Source organism: Dendropsophus ebraccatus, chromosome 12 (genome assembly GCF_027789765.1).
Source record: "Dendropsophus ebraccatus isolate aDenEbr1 chromosome 12, aDenEbr1.pat, whole genome shotgun sequence".
NCBI lineage: Eukaryota > Metazoa > Chordata > Amphibia > Anura > Hylidae > Dendropsophus > Dendropsophus ebraccatus.
The window spans coordinates 39144866-39170611 of record NC_091465.1 but is presented as its reverse complement, the minus strand read 5'-3'; the positions used below and the strand labels follow the sequence as shown (position 1 = coordinate 39170611).

Here is a 25746-nt window from a genome sequence, read left to right as displayed (position 1 = left end):
TAATAGTTCTCACAAATGAGCTGCAGACCATGTAAAAGCAGAACTAAGCCAAATGTTTAATAAAAACCCATGGATAGAATGTTTCCTTGCCCCATAAGAAATACAAAGCAACAATTTAAAAAATGTGTTTAAAATGTTTAAATAGCCTTTAAAGCTATTTAAAATTATTTGAAGCCCATTTTTGATTAAAAAAGAAATAATAATAATAATTTTTATTGTAAATGTAATTTTAATTTGAAGTTCTATGGTTTTTTTCCCATAACATTTGTTTTCTTGTTACTGACTTCTACCTGTAGTAGATACTGTAGGTCCAGGAGGCCATTTGTAGCACCTACAGGGACAAAAATGTCACATAAATTAATTTTTGTGGAAGCCTGAAAGTGAAAATTGAGAAAAATCTCATTTTCTTTGTTTTATAGCCCTTTTGTTTGGCTGTCCAGTAGACTGGACCTTATAAATCTGACATTGATGGATTATCCTAATGAATGTCACAAAACTTTATTTGATCGGATTTAGGGTATGTTCACACTGAGCAAAACAGGCTGCCTGAGTGTGTCAATGAGAAGCCTAACGCGCCTCCGCTCTCCACTCAAAGAATTGACAAGTCAATTGTTTGAGCGGAGAGCAGAGGCATGCAAGACTTCCCATTGACACACTGAAGCAGGCCGGATTCCGTGGCAGGGGCTCCGGCGTGGAATTCCACCTGTTTTAGTATGAACATACCCTTACAAATCAAATTATTAGCCAGTAAAGTGAAGGTTAGTGAAATGAAAAAAAAATGAGTGAATCAGAATAGTATTGTACAAGACATTTTGCACCTGATATGTTGGTAGGTGATTGCTGTTGACAGTTGTTAAGAAACCATAAGGATACTATGATGGGTAAACAAGCAAATTTATTTTACTCTTGTGAAACACTTTGGCCCCTTTCACACATCTGTTTGTGGACCTGCGAATACGGACAGAATGCAGACCCATTAATTTCTATGGCCCCATACATACATAGGTGTTACGGATCTTTGTTGGGACCTTGATCTATGCCACAAAAAATGGGCATGAACCTGCTGATAGTTCCTCGTAGCCCCTTACCTTCTCTTAGCGGCAGCACTTTCTTAACCCTTGTGAGTCCCATAGTTTTTGTGAAATTGAATCCTATAAAATATGCAACTTAGTTCCTGTGGAGTACTGCGTGTGTTCCTTGGCCTCTTAGAGCACCGTTCAGCCCACCTGCCGCCTATGATGCGCATGGCAACTTATGCATATGCATAAGCAGGCTGGCGGGAATGTGCATCAGCAGGCTTGAGCGTCTGAACCGACGGGGGGGTGGGACAACAGTGCTCTCAGGGGGTCAAGAAAGTCCCCAGTGCTCCAAATGAGCTATTTTGGTTATCTTTATAGGACCTAATTTCATGATAATGGCGGGCTTACAGGAATCAGAGACCAGCAGCGGAAAAAGGAGGTAAGTGGCTACCGGAAACTATCAGCAGGTTTTTATGCACAATCCTGCTGATAGTTTTCCATTAAATCATAGACACAATTGTAGCTATGGTTTTGGAAGCGATACACTGTTAATTGTAGTATTTGGAATTACATCAACTCAAATCACAGACTTTTAAATATTATACTATAGAAGAAATGCGTCATTTACAGGCTCTCAATGGACAGAGTGTGATGTAGAACATAAGAATCATTTCCTTCCTCCCCCTGCAGTAACTTTTCCGTTGGCACAATGGGGATGTCTCGTCTTGACTCATCAAGTTCCACTGGCAAAGTATCTGATACAGCGATTGGTATGGGTACAAACTGTTGACTTTGAACTGTGGTTGGAGTTGCTTGGTACGGTATCGAATGAGTTGCTGTAGAAAGGCTGGGAATGCTGGGAATGGTCTGAGCCCAAGGAAAGTAAGTCAATGGCGTTTGTTGCTCGCTGTATTCTATCTGGGTTGCAACACATGGGGTGGTGTTCCTTGTCTGTCAGGAGAAAGTTAATGAAGGTTCATTCAACAGATAAAAGAGATTACAAATTAGGGTTACACAAACAGAGTTTACGTTTGGTTTTCATGACATGTTTAACAGATTTTTTTTTTACTTTGATAAAAATGTGCAGCAGGAAATTTACAGGTAAAATATTGGGAGAATATTAAATTGGCACTGCCGTTAAAAAAAAATTGATGTGTCAGAAGGACATGTCAAAAGTTTTGATCAGACGCAATAATCTCCATATTGCAGCGATCTCCGTCTAGGCAGCGACATTAAAAGTCTATAGAGCTGCTTGGCTGGAGAAGATTGTGGCTGCTTCCTACTCTTTATCCTGATTTTAGCAGTGGAAATCCCACAGATTGAAAAAGTTTTGTGTTTGTTTTTTACAATGCTAAGGCTATGTGTACTCATGTCAGTCTTGTCACTCCTGTCAGGTCAGCTCTCGCTTGCTCCTCATTCCCAGCTTGCTGCCAGTGCTATTACACACGTCGACAGCACGCGGGTAAGTGCGGGGGGGGGGCCTGGGGAGCTGCCCTGGGGAGGCCATAGGAGATAATGGCTGCCGTTATCTAAGAGCGACTGCAGCAGATTGTTGCTATCTTAGTCATTTGTCTTTCAACTCATTGAAAGACGACAGCCAACGATCAGCCAACATCGTTCATGTCAGTTTATCGTTGCCTTCTTTTACACGCAGTTATTATTGGCCGTAATGGCTGATAATTGTCAAAATACCACCGATAATCGATGTGTGTAATAGGGCCTTAAGTTCTCCACACAAAATTCAGAGATTGACATAAAAACTGTTTAGAAAGGCACACCATTGTTGATGAGTTTGTCATAGGAAACAATGGGAGGACCTGGAATTGTTTTTAGACAAACAGACTTCTAAAATACATACATGTTACATATAAATGATGTCCAATGATGGCTATACACGTTTAACAACTGTCTGCCCAAGATTAGTGTCAGATAGGGTCAGATGCTGAAAATCCAACATGCCTGACCTGCAGTTCCTGACACCAACGTTGGTGGCAGCAGAGAGGACCCTGTTGCCCCTTACTGCTGCCAGTCAATGTAAGTGTATATGCAAATAAAAAAAAATTATATATTTATTTTATTAAAGTTACATTACAAAGTAATATATTACTATATTTAGTAATTGCTGACTTACTGTGAAATTTGTTAGTAGAGGTTGTGAGGTATAAGTCAGGACTGAAGGTGGGCCAACCACGGTATAGCCCTGACACATTGGCTGAACATACATATCTCCTGTGTACGGACAGCTGACAGTCTCATGTGAAATGTACTCTGGGCATGTTGTCCATTGTGTTATAGGCTGAAAGGAGGACGGCTGAGAAATCCATCCAGTGTAGAACGTTCCTTCATCTTGTATTGGCAGTAATGATGTTGTAGCATCCAAATCGACATAGGGAAGCTCAGTGGTATTTGAGACTAGTTAATAAATCATAACATGATTAAAAAGGGCTAAAATGAAATATTAGAATAAAGAAGTATAAAAAGTAAAAGTGAATGATTACCTACTGACGTGTACTGTGGAAGAGCCTGGTAAGATGTGGGCACCTAAAAACAGATGTCAAGGTTTAATACAAAATGAACTCACGTGGAGATGTATTTTACCTGTACAAAACAATTAAGGCTAAAATATATATCTGTCTCAATAAAGTTGAGCCTCCATTGTTAAAGTACAGTAAGGCTGTTAGGACGGGACTCAGAGACACTTGACAGGTGAGGCCCTGCTCTGGCACCAGCCCCGCTGTCGCTGCCTGCTTACCACTATCTGCCCGGCAGCGGGTAACTGGGCGACAGTCCCTGACCTGAGTTGGTGAAACACAAAACAAGGACAAGACAAATCAACACAATAAATTAGGGGTAAACTAGCCAGGTAAGTAACAGTCGTAGTCAAAATCCATAGTCAGAAGAATAGTCAAAAGTCAAGCCAAGAATCTGGAAAACCAGGGAATAGCAATCAGGGAACAACACTAGCTTAGTCACACTCTAAATAGGGTCTATTGCAGGCAAGGAAACATGATGGGGGTAGTAGTTTTATGGAGGCTGAAGTCCCAGCCCCTGGTGTGATTGGGGCAGAAACACCAGCCCCCAACAATACACAGAGCTGACTGGCTGTGCCTTCCACCAGTTAGCATAATATTACACTTGACACCTGTGCCGATCTTCTGGGGTTGGTGCAGCCCCAGCCACAGCAAGAACAAAGGATGCCTTCACCAGGGCGCCCCTAACAACTAGTCATCAGGTCACTCCTCGCAACTGGCCATAAACTTCTACATCAGCACCTGAGGGAGGCCAGTCCTACGATCTGACGGGCCGGGAACCGTGCGCGCCGTCCGGTTCCTGACAAAAGCTAATCTTTATTGACAATATTGATTCTTACATGAAAAGAATCTTTTACATCACACTTAAAAATATTGTCTTACAATTTCTTTATTACTATTTTATGGTTATGGTTTCTTCCTATCAATATGCCTACCCCATAAAGTCTAATTTAATCCTTTTATTGACCTGAAAACCAACCCTAATCATGTCCTGCTAACACAGTTGTTCAGTGAAGGAAAAGCTAGAATGCTGTTAACCCCTTAGTGACATCCTCTATCAGTGCCCACAGTGTCCGGTGGGCCCCTCCCCCACTCACACTGTGCGTCCAGCAGCCGGACGCTGCGGCAGCTGTCAGGCCTACATGTGGAAACCATGTCTCGGGTATGTCCAGGGAAGCCCCGCCCCCTGTCAGCGCAAATGAACTCACTCATGCAAAGCAGGGAGAGGAGTCGCTGGGGGACTAGAGGAAGCATACAGGTGAGGTAAGTATAGCTGTTTTTTGTTTTAAACACAGATAAAGGGGCAGGAGAATGATAAAGTAGGTAGTAGTATGGTGATGAGGGGCAAAAGGATGAGAGGGTACTGCTATGATGATGGAAGGGTAGGAGGATAAAGGGGGTAGTAGTATCAGGGCCGGCTCCAGGTTTTTGTGGGCCCTCGGGCAACAGAACCTCAGCAGGCCCCTCATCTATCCACTATGCACAATCACTTGAGACACCACTAACATATACAACACACACACTGACTCTGACACACTCAGACACATACACGCAGCACTTACAGTTCAGTCTTTTCTCTCTGTCGGGCTGCTCTCCACACTGTAAGGTTCAGGACTAGGGATGGTCCGAACCTGCCCAGGTTTGGGTTCGTATGAACCCGAACGCTCGGCAGCAGATTCCCGCTGTCTGCCCGCTCTGTGGCTATGGCTATGGCTATGGCTGTATCCCAGTTTTCCAGGCGGTCCTCCCGCTGGATCCGCCCGCTCCACGGAGCGGGCAGACAGCGGGAATCATTACCGAGGGTTCAGGTTCGTATGAACCCAAACCGAACTCGGTTCGGACCATCCCTATTCAGGACCTTTGGGTCATGTGATCAGGTCGTTCACCCTTTTCTCTGTGTGCAGGTCCTGCTCCATCCCCTGTGTCTTCTGATGTTCAGCCCCTCACCCTGCACTACAGTTAGAAGGCTGAACAGTAGAACAATGGGGCCCTTTTTCCTCTCTGGGCCCCTAGAGGCTCTGTGGGCCCCGGCACTTGACCAGGTAAGCCTTGTGCTGACGCCGGCCCTGAGTAGTATGATGGTGTAGGAGGATGATGGAGGGGTAGTAATATGATGGAGGAGCAGGAGGATGAAGGGGGTAGTAGTATGACGATAAAGGGGGCAGTGTGATGATGGAGGTGCAGAAGGATAAATGGGTAGTGGTATGATGATGAAGGGGTAGTATGATCTTGGAGGTGTAGAAGGATTAAGGAGGTAGTAGTATAATGATGGCGCTGCAGGAGGATAATGGAGGTAGTAGTATGATGATGGAGCTGCAGGAGGATGAAGGAGGTAGTAATATGATGATAGAGGGGTAGGAGGATGAAGGAAGTAGTAGTATGATGATGGAGGTGCAGAAGAATTTATTGTTCTTTGTGTACTGGATATGGTCAGTAACAGTGTGATGGTATGTTGATAAGTACAGTATGGTGATTAAGAGATTAATATATATATATATATATATATATATATATATATATATATCAATTACCATGCGAATCACCATCTTATCAACATACCGTCACACTGTTACTGACCAAATCCAGTACACAAAGAACAATAAATTCTCCTGTACCTCCATTATATATACTGTATATATTATATATTTTATATATATTATACTGTATTCTGATCTCCCAAAAAGCTTCCAGTGTACAATGAACCTAAGACTCCCCAACTACAACAGCTGCAGGCACTACAACTCCCAGCATTTACTAATAGTCTGCATCCCTCAGTATATGCTTAGAGTTGTAGTACATATGAGCTGCCACTGTAGAAAGATATAGTGCTGGACCTTCAGGGCTGATAGTTGTAACAGATTACGGCCACCAGAAGCCTCTACACAACAATCACTAATTAAAGGTTTGTTCCCTCTGAAACTACAACTCCCAACATACCCTTCATTAAAGCTTCATGAGTGTAAGGTATTCTGAGAGTTATAGTTCGAAGGAAAACCTGTCATTCACAAGGGAGTTGTCGCAGATTCAGATGAATCCAGGATAGGGCCGGGTCAGTATGTCGCTTTTTACCAATTCTTTGGTGGGCCCCAAGGATCATTTCCTCTGGTGGGCCCCAGGTACCCCAGTCCGACACTGTCCTCTATACATCTACGGACAATGTTCGTGTGGGGGCTATGAAATGAGCTCAGGAGTTAAGCCAGAGGCGTAACTAGAAATGGCTGGGCCCCATAGCAAACTTTTGATTGCCCTCCCCCCGACTGACCACTAAACGGTCAAGTGAAGTCATAACTACATAACTGCTAGCTCTGGTCAGGAGTGCTTGCAGTTAAAGGGACATTTGCAAAACCCAGGAGACCAGCAGGGCCACCCGGTGCTGCAAATGATGACGGCTAAAGGGGCCCAGTGTATTGCAGGAGCAGGCCATGGGGCCCCCTGATGCGGCGGGCCCTATAGCAGCCGCTATGGCTGCTATAGTGGTAGTTACGCCCCTGAGCTAAGCTTGCTTATTAGATATATATGGCACATATTAACAGCTAAAACTTACTGGCAAACTAACACACCCGTTATTCATTTTAAATTGAAACTTTAAAATGAATAAACAAAGGTTTAGGAAGGGAAAACTAACAAGAATCTTAGTGAACTGTGTTTTTTCCCATCTGCCATTTTATTTCAAACCCCTCCTGATAGTATGTAAGCTCATGCATGCGAGCAGGGACCTCACTCCTCATGTATGGATAATTATATGTATATCTCTGTAATGTCTATTTTTGTCTATGTATGTACCCCCAGAATTGTAAAGTGCTGCGGAATCTGTTGGCCCTATATAAATAAAAATTATTATTATTTTTCACATTTGTGTTTTTTCTTTCTCATTTTCACAAAGTTGTAGGCATCTATCATCTCCCATAAAACTCTTTTAATCAGCCTCTTTTTTTTTTTTTAAATGTTTATTTTTTTTTTAAATTTCATCATAAACATAGAAACATAATAAAAAACTCTAAAAGTTCAGCACTTCTAGTACATCTGGTACTAGTCTCGTTCAGTCCTCAGAAAGTAATAGTATACGATACAACTTTATAAAAGTTTCAAAGTCTATCTCTATTGTGTGTGGAAACATTTGTGGTCCAAAGCCTCTGGGGCTCACGGTAAATACTTAATAAGCCTCTTTATTATTTTTGATAATCTATATCACATGTTTGATCAAGTTACCATGGGCGTTAAGGAGCTAGCACCAGCTAAATTTCCTCTCTTTCTTTTCAGAAGCTCTTTGACTGGTTCCTTGACTCGCACTCCAAGGTAAGGTCGGTTTTGGTTATGCTGGTGCTGATCTGAAGTCACAGCTAGAAAGCAAAAGACAAGGGGTAAACGTATGAGAGATTTTCATTTCATTTGTTATTTACAGGGAAAGGTTAAATTTGGTCATAAATTAGTCATCTTAAAGGAGAAGTCCAGCGAAAATTTTTATTAAAGTATTGTATTTCTCCCCAAAAGTTATACAAATCACCAATATACACTTATTGTGCTTAGAAAGTGCTTTTTTTTCCCCTGCACTTACTACTGCATCAAGGCTTTACTTCCTGGATAACAGTGATGTCACGACCCGACTCCCAGAGCTGTGCGGCTGTGGCTGCTGAAGAGGATGAAGGCAGAGGGATGCTCAGTGTCCCTCCAGTGCCCTGTGTCCCTCACTGTTCTCCTGCCATCATCCTCTTCAGCAGCCACAACCCGCACAGCTCTGGGAGTCGGGTCGTGACATCACCATGTTATCCAGGAAGTGAAGCCTTGATGCAGTAGTAAGTGCAGGGAAAAAAGCACTTTATAAGCCTTTTCCATAATAAGTGTATATTGGTCGTTTTTATAACTTTTGTGGGGCAATACAATACTTTAATAAAAATTTTCTACAGACTTCTCCTTTAAATCCCCTTTTTGTAATTAAAAAATATCCTTTAATTTTGTGTACAGCTCCTGTGCACAATATGTCTCCATGGTTACAGACTACAAACAAGCTTTGTGTAGTCTGCAGTTATACTACTTTTAATCTTTTGCAAGGATGGCATAATTGCATTGTGTAAAGTTTGAACAAAGTTTAGTCCTATTATATGATGCTTGACTATATTACAGGTAAAAAATATTTATATATTGACAGCCCTGGCAACTGTCCTAACTACTTTATATCTAATAATGTTTAATAACAGGAGGCCTTTGCCACAGCTCTCATTATGCCATTCTTTATTGGTAATTTAAGGTTTATACTAACAGACATTAGGAAGGTATATTGTGAAGACAGGCACTCCCAGCAGAATTGCCGTACAAGTTCCTGAAACCAAGGTTACCATTGTAAATAACATAGTAATATAAAAGTGACTGTACGAGTGGCGGCTTGTTGTGTCCTTGAAGTTAAAGAGAGTACACGAGTCATAGAGTATTGCAAAGGTTGTAATGCAAAATGTGGTTATGTGAAATTAATTAATTGAAAGTGATTGAATTCTATAGAAAATTATAGGGCTGTGCTCATAAAGTGCCACAGAAGGTTAGGACGCCAAGTCATACTTAGCTATCCAAGGAATAGGTGCCTTTCAGGATATCTACATCCTAAGGGTATAAGCACACTGAGCAATTTCATGAAATTTCAAGTGAATTCCATGTCAAAATGTGTGCGGAATCCGCTTGAAATTCCGCCCGTAGAAAATGAGCAGTCTTGGCTCTCATGGGTTTCTATTTCCAACCATTATTGTACATGGCGGATTTTTCCATCCGGAATTTCTACGCAGAATCCGCATGCCGCCCATAGGATTGACATGGCCATTCTTTGGGTGGATTCTGCTAGAGGAATCCTATAGAAGTCAATGGGGCTTAAATTCTGCTTGAAATTCCGCTCTAATTCCTTTTGAATTCTGCTCCTATTCTAGCAGAGCTGACAAGGGGCCCTTGCACACTGAGGAAATCACGCGGATAACTTGCCGCGAATTCCGTGCATGCTCCCGCTTGACTATCCACCCCTCCCATAGACTCCATTCAATGGTCGAGCGGATTCTGTCATCCGCCCAAAGGAGTGACATGACATCGGAATCCACAAGCGTGATTTCCTCAGTGTGCAAGGGCCCAAGGAGAGAAATTTCAAGCAGAAATCTTTCCTCTTCAATTCTTTATGGAATCTGCAAGAATTTCTCAGTGTACATATACCCTTACACCTATCTGGCAGGACATCCTTCCCCGGCCACACATGCAGTCAGCTGGCCTCAGTCTAACTCACTGACTGCTTTTCTTCACATGGGCCATAGAGTTCAAGCACGCAATATTAGAGAGATGAACCTTCACTGTATCAGTCAGTACATCAATGGACACATCAGTCAAGAGAGATAACGCTCTGTTCTTCCTGGCCCAGCAATGCCGCTGCCTGGGGTCCTTCCCTATATTTGTGCATTGTGAAATAATTTAATATTTTCACAATGAATCATAGGAAATAAATGTTCAATGAGATATAATAATCTATATCAAGAACTGGCTTTTTCTAACAACAGTTATACAAGCCAAAGGATTGACACCTTCCCTGCATTTTCCTTCTACAATGATTCTTGTTGAACAATGTTGCACAGAGCAAATAGATCATGAGGCCAACCACAGATTTTAGCACGCAACATGTCTAGACCATTCATTAACATGATGAAGTGGTTTACACTCCATCTAATAAATCTGATTAAAATTTAAAAAAAATTTCCTCAGTATTACTTTGCAATTTATAGTCAGGGTAACAGATGTTGATTAAATACTTGCACAGCGTGAAGCCGGAGCTCCAAGTGATATGTGCGGCAGTGATGAAAGATTATTAATGTCTCCTGAATTCCTTGCACAAATGAATGCGTAGTTTTTTTTCCCCCACTATTAAAAGAAAAACACTCAAATAGGAAGATACTGGCCTGGATATAATTTACATGGTAAAACCTTGATGACAGGAATGTTGTTCATCAACAAAAACACTGTCAGTATTTTTGTACCAAAAAAAAAAGCCCTCTAAAGTGGTATTTTTTGTTTTAGGAACTATTGAGGTTTAGTTTTACTATTGTATTTATTATATCTTTTTTTATGTTATACATCCAAGTGGAGACTGCAGCATTTTAGCGGTTGTGAAATTCAAAAAGTACAGTGGTGCCTAGGATTACCTGTATAATTCATTCCGGGACTGTGATTGTAATCCAAATCCATTCTTAAACCAAATCAAATTTTCCCATAAGAAATTATTGACATGCAGACAACTGGTTCCACACCCCAAAAATAATGATTTTTGATTCTGAATAACATGTAGAACACATGAAACAAACTATGAGAAACAGTTAAATATGTGATATTATAAGCTACTGTACAGTATAGAAATCAGCATGTAGAGTATAATGTATAGTAATTGCATAAGAATGAAAAAACAGCAGCAGTTTGTAGATACAGGATGGAACTGCAGATCTCCATAATGCAGTTGCGTAATTCAACAGGCTAGAATAGAGATGCAGGGCTGCTGTCAGGGGTCTGTGTGGTCACATGACAGCAATGGGGAAGGGCTCATGTTCAGCATGGACCAATCAAGAAATTAGAATCACAGAGCTGTGCAGGAGGACAGTGACAGAAACTTTTCTATACAGCAGTGTGTATAGCTGTTTATAAGTGTAAGTGCAGGCACATTATAGCGGCAGTGTGTATAGCTGAGTGTGGGTGTAGGCACATTATAGCAGGAATTGAGATGATGGGAAACACAATTATTGACAGAGACTGCAGCATGAAGGAATGAGCAGGGCAGATGTGAGCACATAAATGCAGCACTTTCTGTCCAGGGAGAGAGGGGTTACAGCTATGAAGAGATTACCTACATAGTCCTGTCCCCTCATGCAAGCCCCAGCCTGAAGTGGATTTGCTATGATTTGGAAGGTGAGGGAGACTTCCTGGGTCAGAGTACAGTGCTGTAGACCCCGCTATGGGGACCATGCTCCCCTCCCCCACTCGCCCTCACACCAAGTACAGGAAGCTCTTAAACCAAAGCAAATATTCTTAAACCAAGTTACAATTTTGAAAAACTGTGGGCTCTTCTTGCAAAACGCTCTCAATCCAAGTTACTCTTAAACCAAGGTACCAATGTAGTTTTTTTTAGCATCACAAACAAAGAACATTCTTAGCATTAAAGGGTACTCTGGAGAAAAAAATCTTTTCAACTGGTGTCAGACTGGTTTACAAATTTGTAGACCACTTTTATGTAAAAAATAAAAAAAAATCAGCTGCTGTATGTCCAATAGGAGGTGTTTATTTACTTTCCAGTCGGACACAGTGCTCTCTGCTGCCACCTCTGTCCCTGTCAGGAACCTGTGCCAAGTCATTAGAAGTACTCTTCCAGTGCCGGACTGGGGCATCTGGGGCCCACCAGAGGAAAGGATCCTGAGGGCCCACCAATGAAGAGCCAGTGAGAAAAAACATGTTGGTCAGTGTTAGTGCAAGTTCTAAAGCTGGGGGCCCACCGGAGGATCCTCTGGTCTTCTGGTGGGCCAGTCCGACACTGTACTCATCTGAGCACTTCATTCTCCAACTTACTGGTGATGAGCTCCAGCAAGAGAAAGGCTCCACTGTATGTCTATAGCAAACTGCGGCCCTCCAGCTGTTGCAAATCCACAATTCCCATCATCTCCGGACAGCTAAAGCTTTGAATTTGGCTGTCAAGGCATGATGGGAAATGCAGTATTGCAAAAGCTGGAGGGCCGCAGTTTGAAGACCCATGGTCTATAGAGATCTTTTCTGCAGGGAAACAGAGATCACAGAGAGCCATGTTTCTCCTACCTCTATCTAATGATAGTTGGGGGGGCTGAACACCCAGAATCAGACTAATCAAAACTTTTACTTTTTTTTACCTCTCTACAGGATATGTCAAAAGTGACAGGGACACTTTAAAGAGCCTACAACCAAACTATATACACCAAATATTCCCCCAATGGCTCATGCTGTATGTTAAATGTGGTAATAAAAAAAGAAACAGTGTCAGCTCACTGATTCATGCAGCCCTATGGGGCCCGGATTCACACCTGGCCAGTATGTGCATCTGATCCCTAAGAAATACTGGTAAACCAGCACTTGCAAAAGGCAATGCTTTATTAGTAGATAAGCAGTACATACAAAAACACCTTATTTCAGTGACCCCACAGAAACAGACGCAATTCAAGCACATGCACGCTCTTGCTCAGGGGGTAAGCAAGAGCGTGTATGTGCTTGAAACGCATCTGAATTCTGTGGGGTCACTGTGGGGTCTCATGAATATTAAGGACTACTGGGCACATGCACATAGTGGAGAGGACTGCTTATTGTCAGTATTATTCAGGAGGATATATCTGGACCAGCTGCAAAGAATAATGTAAGTGATACATTATTCTGTTCAGCTTCTCTGTCACTAGTTTATGCTTTCCTGAGATAGGACAGCATAAACCTACTGACAGAGTCTCTTTACTTTTATGTTACCACTTGTTTGACCTACTCAAAAACATTTTTGACTCCAAAATGTTGCCTCAATGTGATGTGTTTTAAGCCACACCTTTTCACCTCTAAGCCATGTCACTTTGGTGCCCACAATAAGGCCTTATGCACACATTCAGTAGGAGAGTCCTCCCTATATCCACTCGTAAAATCCGCAAAAAATTACGGATTGGGCATACTGTATGTAGTGCATCCGTAGTGCATTTCTGTAAATCTTTTTTTTTTTTTTTAACATGTCAATTATAACTCATCTGTTTTTTTTTTTTACGGAAATACGGATGCCAAACAGGTTACAATCCGTAATAAAAAGCGTTCGTTTCCCATAGATTTCGATGAGAAGATCCGTAAAAAAATCTGGATCCGCACTAGGACATGTCATTTTTTTTAAGCATTGGTTTGCGTCCTTGTAATCTACTGATCGTGTTAATAGCCCAATAGACATCAATGTGAACTAACTCCAATACGGAAATACGGGTACGTAGATTACAGGACGTGTGAACTAGTGTCTAAAACATGTTATAAGTGTAGAACACAAAATGTGCACAAGAATTGGAGCCGGCCGTCTGGCATATTTTGATTAGTAAATTTGCCCCATTATCTTTAATCCAAAATATATCCAATCCTTAGTCACAGATGCACTACAAAAAAACCTCTTCACAACCAACACAAACTCAGAATAGTTATCTTGCGGCCACATTTCATCCTCATCCTTATACTTGAGATGTCATTGAGTGACAGTTCAGCTTTATTCGTATGGTTACCTGACTTATATTTATAAACGTTGGCAAATATTTCTGATACTTTACTGTCCTATGGTGCCAAGTCCTATTGCCAAGAACAAATATTGACTTTTCTTCTGTACAGTCCTTGAAATTTTTGGCTTAATCCAAAGAATGTGAATATATAACAAATCTTCAGCTTGTTAAAAGACGAACAAACATATCTCCAACCGCCTCTATGTTCTCTATTACAACATTTAAGAGGTCTGCTCTACATTGGCCTTTTTATGGGGTACTAGATGTATAGTATAGCTATATTTGACTCAATTTGACTCTACTTCTGGGTAGAGTTAAATTGTGGTCACTTCTGGGTCCATGTGTCCATGTATACCTGAATAAAATTACAATTTCGCATATAAAAAGAACAGGACATGGTCCCTCTCCATAAGCCCAACTATCACATTTGACGACTGAGACACAAGATGTGTGCTGACATGTTCAATGTAAGGGAATGTATGCAGTGACAACCATATAAGACAAACATCCCCTTATCTAAACATAGTAAAAACATACATTTGCGCTAAAGGCATTTTGTATAATAGAGTGTAATTGAAGAATAACTTGGGGAATGCTTGTAAATTGGATCATTATAAGCAATCTAACCCTTTCATCCCTCTATTATTATATTTAAAGGGGACCTGCCTGCTGGCTTAGATAGGAACAGACGTGGTCTGCCCTATATGTCAGGAGGTAGCATAGGTTCATAAAAGAGTCACTTATCACTGTATATGGAGAAATCTATCAATGATCAGGGGGTGGGTGAGGGCAATGGCAGTGGTGACTCTTTTCTCGCCACAGAAAATATTGAGTGTATTGAACATTCCCTTTGTGGCAGTATGAGTTTGCGTTATGTGCATGGATGAGACGGAAGTAAAAATAGTACGTTTCCTGCATGCTTGAACTTGGAGAAAAGAAGGTGCCTTATGTGTAGGAATCACAGTATAGCATTTACATCCTCCTTTCTCTGTAGTTTTTGCACCTAGCTGATGGCACTTGTACTTGATGGGGACCTTACGATCTGACTGTAGGATGGCTTGAGTTCTACTGCCAGCGTCTGCAGAAGCCCATGTAGACCACGTTGTATACTATGTAGTGCACTGTACAACTTGGCCTGTATAGGCTTCCTATCAAAGTTGACACTATTACTGTGAAGCCATTGTGCTGTGGCAGCCCTGGTAATTTAGACTTCAATGAAGAAAATAGTGGCTCCCAGCTCCGTAAACGGAGCTGGGAGCCACTATTTTCTTCGTTGAAGTCTACATACAAGAGACGCCTCGCGATACTGCTTTATGTGCTCCAGAACTGGGGAAACATAGCGGCACACACATACTGCAGCCGGTGAGCTGATTTCTCCTTTATAGTTCTGGTAATTTAGACCCAAGCCCTGTACAAAAAGTAAGAGACCAGGGGATAGGTCTGGATTACTGTACAGTAGTGTTCAAACCTGTACTGTACCTTAGCATGCTGCTGTGTTTTCTATAATGTAAATATGTTCAGGCTATGTTCACACTATTTTTTAAGGTGAAAATATGTCTGTATTTTATTAAATATGGCTGTAAATATTGACCATGCCCTTTATTTACGGTCCTATCTGTCACGGCCGCGGCGGCGTCCCGTGTTCCGGGCCGCCGCCGCGACCTCCTCCTGCCCCATGCAGCCGCCGGGGTCCTTGTGCAGGGACCCGGCGCTGCTGCTAGTTCGGCCCCTGGGGGCGCCTCACCTCTCCTCCGCTCCTGTCTCCGTCTGTGCCGCCCGGCGCGCGCGTCCCCGCCTCCTAGGGCGCGCGCGCGCCGGCTGTCTCAGATTTAAAGGGCCAGTCCGCCCTTAATTGGTTAGTTTCACCTATCACTCCCTATAAGTTCCAGCCCTGCCCCACTACAGGTGTTGGAGCCTCTACATGCTTCCCATAGCGTTTGGCCCAGCCCCCTGTTGTTCCTGATTCCTATCCGCTACCTGGTCCCAAGTTCTTGTTCCTGATACCTATCCGCTACCTGGTCCCTAGTCCTTGTTCCTGGTTCCTGCTCCCCTGTCACTCCATTGCTCCTGTGTTCAGCCTGTCACCTGCGGTTACGTCTACAGACCTCTGCCAGCACTATCTCCTGCCTACTGCTCCTGCCACGCCTCGCCTGCCGTCACTAGCAACCAAGCCAGGGGTAGCGACCTGGGGGTCGCCTGCCGCAGCAAGTCCATCCCGCCTTGCGGCGGGCTCTGGTGAAAACCAGCGGCCCCTTAGACTCCGCTCCCTGGTGAGGTTAGTGCCACCGCTGGTGACGGTCCAGTGGATCCACTACTCCAGGCGTTACACTATCTCAAAAATCAAAATGCGTCCATACTTTTGCCTCAAAAACATTGTACAGAAAAATAAAAAAATGGCGACCACAACCAAGACCACTATTCACACTATGCAGGTGCACGCATAGAAGAGTGCAACATAAGAGAAGATAACAGAAGAGTGCAAGAGCAACAGAAGAGTGCAAGAGCAACCCGACAGAAGACATAATATAGATATTTAGATTAGTAAAACTGCTACGAAACTTTGGAGAAAAATTAGGTTTTCATCAAACCATTTGATCAAACAGTATTTACCATCTCGCCAGGTTACCAAGTTGTGATATGATACTGCGCTCCATTGAAGTCAATTGGAAACTGACCAAGAATATAGAATAACGACCATCACTGATTACGACCGTCCAAATAATTATCATGCTCTTTTTTACCACCTCCTTCTGCTAAATATTTCTTTATTTATTTTCACTCAAAATGATGGTCACACTTAACTTTCATTTGACTGTTTGTTGATTCATACATCAAAGGGGATTTTATATGGCAGCTACAAGATTCCGTAGATTTTGGCACGCAAAAAGTCAAAGATGGCCAAATTTAGGAGGAGGAAGGTAAATAAGGGCGTCTTACTCAATTGTATTTTTGCTTTTGACCACGATATAAAATTCTGGTCTATAATAAATCCTGGAAAATGATGAAATGAATAAGCCCTTCCATCATTTCCCTAGGGATTTGATCAAATCACTGACCTCTTTCAAGGAAATGATGGAATGAATGATCAAGGAGTCACCCGGCTCTATGTTTGGCAGCGGGGCCGATGGGGGAGCAGACCGGCACACCTCCCGGCAGGCATATGGTGTTGGGGTGGACGGGGAGCAGAGAGGACAAGCCAGGGGAGCAGGAGGCGTGTAGCAGGGGAAATGAGCGGAGCAGAGAGGTGGTGGAGGCGGACGGAGAGCAGAGCGGACAGGCTGGGGGGAGCAAAGTGGCGATACAATAAGCAAATTCTATGTCGCAGGGGGAAATGAAAGAGTGAACTCCCTCATTTCCGTGAAAGGGGTCAGTGATATGATCAATCTCCTAGGGAAATGATGGAATGGCGCAGATTTGATCAAATCCCTGATTCTATCATTTCACTGCAACATATACATACATAATATATGCATAATCCAGAATACAAAACCACAGTGCACTGATGTCCTGCAGCCACAAGATGTCACACTGCTGCCCTGACATGTTCAATCACTGCCATATGTTTGTCAGTGGCTACATCTGTAGCTAGGTCATTTCTAGGTGTGAATAATGTAAAAATGATAGTAGAATAGTAGAGTTTAATATATGTATACTTGTTTGTGTAATATATCTAGTATTGACTATATGGTAAATATTATCGAACTGTATAGTATTTGTATACGAATGTTTCAATTACATCAACAGATTTATTTACACATATAGAAAATTCTGCTTTATGTATTGTAAATATGATTGTATATATCTGTAAATATTGTAAACATTGTAAATATTACACTTATTGTCAGTGCCACACTAGTGTTATTGTAGAAAAAAATAATAAATATACAGTGTGTATATATATATATATATATATATATATATATATATATATATATATATATTAGAAGCATTTAGTGCTATAAATTTAGTATATTTAGTATACACACATCATTGAAATGACAGCTGACTAATTGGAGAAACTGCCTAAAGCAGCAGGGACTTCTGCCATTTTGATAGGAATCCCTGTCCTTCTAAGAAGCAGGGAAAAAGCTGATCACTTTGCGATCACAGGACTTAGTGCCATGCTGACCACTGGAGGTGTGTTCAGGGCTACGACATGGTCACAGGTGGTTGTAATCAATAACTGCCAATGAAGGAAACAAGCAAGCAGATCAATTGACCAACACAGATGCTTAGGTGGAAGACCCCTTTACCTGCCTGAAGGAGCTGTAGTTGGAACTGTATAAACCATTTGGTCAGGATTTCATGCTGCCAATGGTTAAGGCACCATAAGGCTATGTACACACTGTAATATAAAAGAAACATACGGCCATGATTTTCAGGTAAAAATATTTTTTAATGTAATAATGCGCTCCATTGAAGTCAATAGGAAATTGGCCGTAATTGAAAGCTGGGGTCCCAGGGCTGCATATACAGGTAACACATCCCTGCAGCCGAACTTGTGTCCCCTGATCAGTTTGATCAGCTAAAGGGAAGACTGCACGGCTGGGGCTGGCTGCACGCTCAGCAAATGGTACTGCCACTCCTATCCCCCAGGGCACAGCATCTCAGAGGAGGCCGCCAATACACCCCTCTCTCCCCCAGGAACTGTGCTGCCACACCCTGCTCTGTTCCTCTCCCCCAGCAGTGGAGTGATCTGCACCCCCTTCTCATCAAAGAACCCCCTCCCCCCGTCTGACAACGCAGTAGAGGAGCCCGTCCCCCCAAACCCTTACCTGGGATGGAGCATCAGAGTGGGGATGTTCTTGAGTATGTGTGACGTAAGTAGTGTGCTGTGTTATGTGTGATAAGGTATATGTGAGGTGCTATGTGTGCTTTACATCCAGACTAGTACCACAAACCATGATCCACTAGTTTATTAGTTTATATACTCTATCTTACAAGCACAGTTTTATGCTCACTATCCCTGACTCATGTGGACTCTGACACACCTCCCACTCCCTATTTGACATGCTAGACACGGCCCGCCCCCATCTGGCATTATAATTCCCCATGCGTTCCACTGTGGAACGCACGAGCCGGAAAACCGGAAGTGACGCGCCAGCACTTCCGGTTTCGGCCTTTTTCAGCGCGGCCCGGCAGAGACGCTGCACACAGCGCTTGCCACGCACAGGAGGACGCCAGGAGCACTCCTGCCCGGACTACCCACAGGTACTAGTCCCTGTCCTCTCCCCCGCTTTGCCATGTCCCCCGCCACCTGCCTAACACCAGACGTAGTGCTACCCGTCCACACCACAGACCCTCCCATTTGCCTCCACCTGATACACTATGCCTTACTCCTATGTCTTCCCTGGTCTTCTCTTACCTCCACTTGCCTCCACCTGATGTACTGTGCCTTATTCCTATGCCTTCCCTTACTCCTTACCTTGATCCCCCACCACCCAGCATTTGACATGTGACCTGACTAGTTTCATTTATTATGCATACAATCGTTTTCCAACCAGGTATCTGTGCACACTATGTATATACACCACTCTCCGCTATATCCTGGTATTGCTTTTGTATATTATATACTACCACTGACCAATACCATCTGCATTTTGTTACTATGCATCCACACTGCCTACTTTTACAAATGCATAGATTCCTTCTTGTAGTATGATCTCTTATATGAGGTTATGTTCAGACACAAGATATATGTATGTATATATATATATATATATATTTTCTGCTTTTTTTCTTGCTTCTAGGTTTTAGGATTTATTTCATTTTTTTCATTTTGTTCATTTTTTTCATTGTTCTGTTACATTCTACATTGATGTACTTTTATCAGGTATTTAATGCATGTTCTTCTCTCAACAGCGACGTTGAAAAAGACCCGAGTAGGGTCGAAACGTCCTCAGTCGCCTCTACCAATATATCTATTTACGTGCATCGTTTATTGCATATATACCTGGCTTTGTTCCTATCACGCTGTAAATAAACTTTTGATCACTACTGCATGAAAAGAGTGCTACGGAGTCTTTCTATTACTATTTATTGGGGACACAAACCCGTCCGTGAAAAGCACCAATAACCCACACCCGTTGTGCACCCCTATTTCGCTTTCTACCTACATTTCCTGTGGAGCAGTGCACCGGGTTCCCTAGATGTCAACTCCTAACAACTACGATGAACAGACAGCCTCAACTATCCTATCGCAGGTGACGACATCAAGTGACTTCCTGAGGATCCCCTCACACGAGTTGAGATCACGTCACTATGAAAAGGAATCCCGCAGATTGATAGCGCATGAACTGCACAGCGCGACCCTAGCGGAATACCACCGATCCAACAGGATACCACGAGGCCTAAGAAGTAACCTTAGACCAACCCTCTTTATAGAGGATAATGAATATTGTGAAAAATTCCAAGCGATACTTGACAAAAGCTCACTGGATATAATCTTACTAACCTTAGAATTTCTACAAAAATCCATCTCAACAACCAAAGAAAAAGTGAGAGCAACTGAAGAACAACTCTCGACTTCCCTGAATCACGAAGAGTGGGAGACATTAAAAACAAAGACCCAAAAGGGCCTGTCTGAATATAAGCAAACCCTCGAGCATCGCAAAAGGGAGAAATTCCATCGGGACGCAGAAGACTATTTGAACAACTAAGTCTACAAATGGCAAGAGTCCTCACAATCATCCCAGTTCGGCCCACCTCGACGCCGCCACCAATGGAGAGACACAAGCAGTTCCAGCAGCGAGGCATCATCCCAAGGTCGCCAACAACATTTTTTAGGCCCACGCCAAGGCACAAGAAACCCACGAGGAGGGCGGGGAAGAGGATCCAGAGACTACGGGCCAAGGATGCAGACCCGGTCCCAGGTAAGCCCACAAACCTGGTTGTCAACATCTCCTCATACATCTTATCCCCTGCAGAATTACAGGTCCTACAGAAGGGCCTGTCATTCTGCCCCACCTGTCCACTCAACACCTTCCTATTAGAGCAAGAACTTAATAACTTCTATAGAACTCTAAGACTTAAAACCCATTTCAGCTCCATACCTGCTCCACTCCCGAATAGAGAAACCACAGACAAAGCAGAACTATTGATCTCTAATATGGGTCTCCGTAACAAGAGCCCATTTAACCCTCCCCGAACCTACCATGCCACAGAAACGGTTATCTCACTCATAGACAGAGATATTAAGACCGTCATTAAAGAAACACAAAGAGGTAATCTACCCACTCATGACAATCTCCCCACCATCGAGAGACAAGCACTTAAAACATTACAGTCAAACAAGCTAATAGTAGTTAAACCTGCAGACAAGGGGGGAGCCACGGTGGTCATGAATAAATGCGACTACATCTCGGAGATTGAACGCCAATTGAGCGACACGACCACCTACACACCTCTCCCCCATGACCCCACCCCGAGTATCCGCACATGCATCAAGGAACTACTAGAAAGAGCGGTTCATAACAGAATCATTGATGAAAAAACACAGTCATTTCTGACCAACCCACATCCCATAACACCTGTGTTCTACATCTTACCTAAGATCCATAAATCTCTACAACAACCACCTGGACGCCCCATAGTCGCTTCCACAGACTCCATCCTGTCCCCTTTGTCTATCTTTTTAGAGAAAATCATAACCCCCCTTATCAAAACCACTCCATCCTTCCTCCTTGACACAGGACATTTCCTAGAGAACCTCAGAACCCTTAAACAAATTCCACCCTCCAGCCTGTTAGTCACATTGGATGTCAACAGCCTCTACACCTCGATCGAACACGAGAAAGGCCTACATGCGGTAAGGACCCTACTCTCCACAACAGACCTATCTAGCCAAACAGCCGATTTTTGTATCGAGCTATTACATATAGTATTACACAAGAACTTCTTCCTATTTGGTGACACCTACTATATGCAGAGATGTGGCACCGCGATGGGCTCGAATGTGGCGCCCCCATACGCTAACAGCTACATGGCCCAATTTGAGTCACAACACGTCTACACACACCCACTGTTTCAAGCCCATTCACTCTGTTGGTATAGATACATCGATGATGTGTTTTGCATATGGCATGGCACAGAAGACACCCTGACACAATTCTTCACAGACATGAACAATATCCGCCCCGAGCTTCAATTTACAATACACCAAGATACACAACAAATATGTTTCCTGGACACATTGGTCATCAAAAACCCTGAAGGCCTGCTGAGCACGGATATTTACTCCAAACCCACAGATCGCAACAGCCTACTCCATTTCAAAAGCTGCCATCCCAAAGCCACTAAACTCTCACTTCCCCGGTCCCAATTCAAAAGAGTAACCAGAATAGTCTCAGACAGCAGATCAATACCAGAACGCATAGACAGCATGGCCACCAAATTCCAGGATCGGGGATACCCCATGCCCCTACTACTACAGGAGAAAACACTCGCCCTATCCAACAACCCCACCACACCTAAAGACAAGAAAGCCCCCCGCATTCCATTCGTTCACACATACCATCCTGTAATCCCCAAAATCCAACAAATAGTGAAAAAACATTGGCCTATCCTCAACAAGTCATATCCCCACATTCCGGAATTCTCGGAACCTGTTATGATGTGTCTCAAACGTCCCCCGAATATCCGCAACACACTCATCAGGGCCGACATAGGGAGCCTCAACAGAGGCCCTAGACAAACCCTACTCAACCCCAAACTGAATGGCACATTCCCCTGTCTGGGCTGCATGAGCTGTTCAAATGTGATTAAGGGCGAACGATTCTCACATCCACTAACTGGTACGTCCTTCAGGATCAAGGGACATTACACGTGTAACAGCCGCAACGTGATTTACATGATTAAGTGCCCCTGCGGACTCGCCTATGTAGGCGAGACTTCTCAGAGGGTAAAGGACAGGATGAGTAGCCACAAATCCACAATACGCTGTAAGAAAACGTGGCTTCCCATCCCGGAACATTTTGTGGATAAAGGACACACAGTGGCACAATTAAGGTTTCAAATTTTGGAGCAAATCAACCACCCAAGAAGAGGTGGTAACATGAACCTACTACTGAGGAAACGTGAATCCTACTGGATTCATACACTCCAGACTCTCACACCTAACGGCTTAAACCGCGAATATGACATTATGTTTTGATGTACATACTGTATGATACCATATATTTACTGTACCATGTTCCTTATGTTGTACAAATTTACCTTTCAGGTCAACTAGTCACACCATCCTCAGCGTCCTAGGAGGTAGTATGCCCCCCCCCCCTTTTTTTTCCCTTCCCCCCCCCCCCCTTTCTTCCCCCCCCCCCTCCTTTCCCCCCCCCCCTTTTCTCTTTCCTGGTATTGCTTTTGTATATTATATACTACCACTGACCAATACCATCTGCATTTTGTTACTATGCATCCACACTGCCTACTTTTACAAATGCATAGATTCCTTCTTGTAGTATGATCTCTTATATGAGGTTATGTTCAGACACAAGATATATGTATGTATATATATATATATATATATTTTCTGCTTTTTTTCTTGCTTCTAGGTTTTAGGATTTATTTCATTTTTTTCATTTTGTTCATTTTTTTCATTGTTCTGTTACATTCTACATTGATGTACTTTTATCAGGTATTTAATGCATGTTCTTCTCTCAACAGCGACGTTGAAAAAGACCCGAGTAGGGTCGAAACGTCCTCAGTCGCCTCTACCAATATATCTATTTACGTGCATCGTTTATTGCATATATACCTGGCTTTGTTTCTATCACGCTGTAAATAAACTTTTGATCACTACTGCATGAAAAGAGTGCTACGGAGTCTTTCTATTACTATTTATTGGGGACACAAACCCGTCCGTGAAAAGCACCAATAACCCACACCCGTTGTGCACCCCTATTTCGCTTTCTACCATAAGGCTATGTACACACTGTAATATAAAAGAAACATACGGCCATGATTTTCAGGTAAAAATATTTTTTAATGTAATAATGCGCTCCATTGAAGTCAATAGGAAATTGGCCGTAATTGAAAGCTGGGGTCCCAGGGCTGCATATACAGGTAACACATCCCTGCAGCCGAACTTGTGTCCCCTGATCAGTTTGATCAGCTAAAGGGAAGACTGCACGGCTGGGGCTGGCTGCACGCTCAGCAAATGGTACTGCCACTCCTATCCCCCAGGGCACAGCATCTCAGAGGAGGCCGCCTATACACCCCTCTCTCCCCCAGGAACTGTGCTGCCACACCCTGCTCTGTTCCTCTCCCCCAGCAGTGGAGTGATCTGCACCCCCTTCTCATCAAAGAACCCCCTCCCCCCGTCTGACAACGCAGTAGAGGAGCCCGTCCCCCCAAACCCTTACCTGGGATGGAGCATCAGAGTGGGGATGTTCTTGAGTATGTGTGACGTAAGTAGTGTGCTGTGTTATGTGTGATAAGGTATATGTGAGGTGCTATGTGTGATGGGGTAAGTGTGCTGTGTGATAAGGTTAGTGCGCTGTGTATTGGGGTAAGTGTGCTGTGCTATGCGTGATGGGGAAAGTGTGCTGTGTGATGAGGTAAGTGTGCTGTGCTATGTGTAATGGAGTAAGTGTGCTGTGTGATGAGGTAAGTGTGCTGTGTAATATGTTTATAATGGGGGTTTTACACAGAACGATTTATCGTTCGAATATGCACGATAACGGTCGAAATCGAACGATAATTGTACGTGTAAACGCAGCGAACGATCAAGCGACGAGCGATAAATCGTTCATTTTGATCTTTCAACAACTTCTCAAATCGTTGATCGTTCGCAAAAAAAAAAATTCGCAGATCGTTCCATGTAAACATTCTTTCAACGATTTTACCTATGTATGAGATAGGCTTAAGCGATCGCAAAACGATCGCAAAACGATTTTTCCGTACAATGTATCGTTCCACGTAAACGCTGATCGTTATGAAAAAAACATCGTTCATTCAAAATCGTTAATTGTGCGATCGGGCGAATTATCGCTCCGTGTAAAACCACCATAAGTCCCTGGTTCTGGCGGTTCCATGCAAGACTACGGACAGATGCTGGTCTAGATGGAGCAACTATCTCGGTGAAATAGGAGAGGACAGTCGTGAGTGGATCCTTGGGAACTTATACAGGGTTTCATTTAATGAGGCTCATAAATTTATTCAGTTTAAACTATTACATTGTGTTTATTACTCACCAAAACAGTTGGGGAAAATGGGTATTCTAGAAAAATCCCGTTGTCTGAAATGTGAGCAGGAGGATGTCAACCTAATACACATGCTCTGGTCGTGTGGGAGTATTGTTAGTTATTGGGGTGAAGTATGTAATGTACTTGATTATAAGCTGAACTATAGTGTTCCCAGGGATCCGTTAACTTTCATTTTTGGTGATTCAAGTAAGATTAAAAAATATAAGATGCTTATTGTAATTGTTATTCTATGCGAGGTTGGTGATTCTTAGAAATTGGATTTCTACGACCCCACCCTCAGTGCAAGAATGGATAAATACGGTTGATAAAATCATGTTGTATGAACGGTACTGGTACTTACATAAAAGTAACGGGGCTCTTAAGCATCAATGTTTTTGGAAAAAATGGGAAGTAAATTAGATGGTTTCTATGGAGTGTATGGTGACACCTCCCCATATTCCTCTATTAGGGACCTGACTATCTTTCCTTTTCTTTTTTTTTTCTCCTCTGTCCAGGTTGGGTGGGGGTGGGTGGGTTAGGGGATAAAATGTAAAATGTTTATTCTTCAAATTTTTTGTAATATTTTATGGCTCCTTATTAGAGCAAGTGGTACTATGTAAATATCCTCTGAATAAAAATTATAAAAAAATAAATAAAAAAAAGTGTGCTGTGTAATGGTGTAAGTGTGCTGTATTATCTGTGATGAGGTAAGTATGCTGTGTTATGTGTAATGGGGTAAGTGTGCTGTGTTATGTCTGATGGG

The 25746-nt window shown here is 42.9% G+C and overlaps 1 protein-coding gene and 1 long non-coding RNA gene across 3 annotated transcripts in view; one reads left to right on the top strand and one right to left on the bottom strand.

Annotated features, from left to right (window-relative positions):
* Nucleotides 1-258: 258 nt before the first annotated feature.
* Nucleotides 259-25746, bottom strand: part of POU2AF1 (POU class 2 homeobox associating factor 1) — a 52732-nt gene continuing 27244 nt past the window's right edge. The window contains exons 1-5 of one of the 2 annotated variants that reach the window (XM_069949091.1): nt 10711-10885; nt 7760-7890; nt 3518-3560; nt 3151-3431; nt 259-1970 (exon numbers count right to left, since the gene is read on the bottom strand). In XM_069949091.1, coding sequence (XP_069805192.1) covers nt 1644-1970; nt 3151-3431; nt 3518-3560; nt 7760-7890; nt 10711-10753 — 825 coding nt within the window. In that variant the 5' untranslated portion in view covers nt 10754-10885 and the 3' untranslated portion in view covers nt 259-1643. Of the gene's footprint in view, nt 1971-3150; nt 3432-3517; nt 3561-7759; nt 7891-10710; nt 10886-25746 lie in introns of those variants that run through there. The other variant, XM_069949092.1, reaches the window with a different exon arrangement.
* Nucleotides 19023-23596, top strand: LOC138769291 (uncharacterized). Its single transcript, XR_011359232.1, has 3 exons — nt 19023-20675; nt 23024-23058; nt 23464-23596. It is a non-coding gene; the product is annotated as an uncharacterized lncRNA (long non-coding RNA).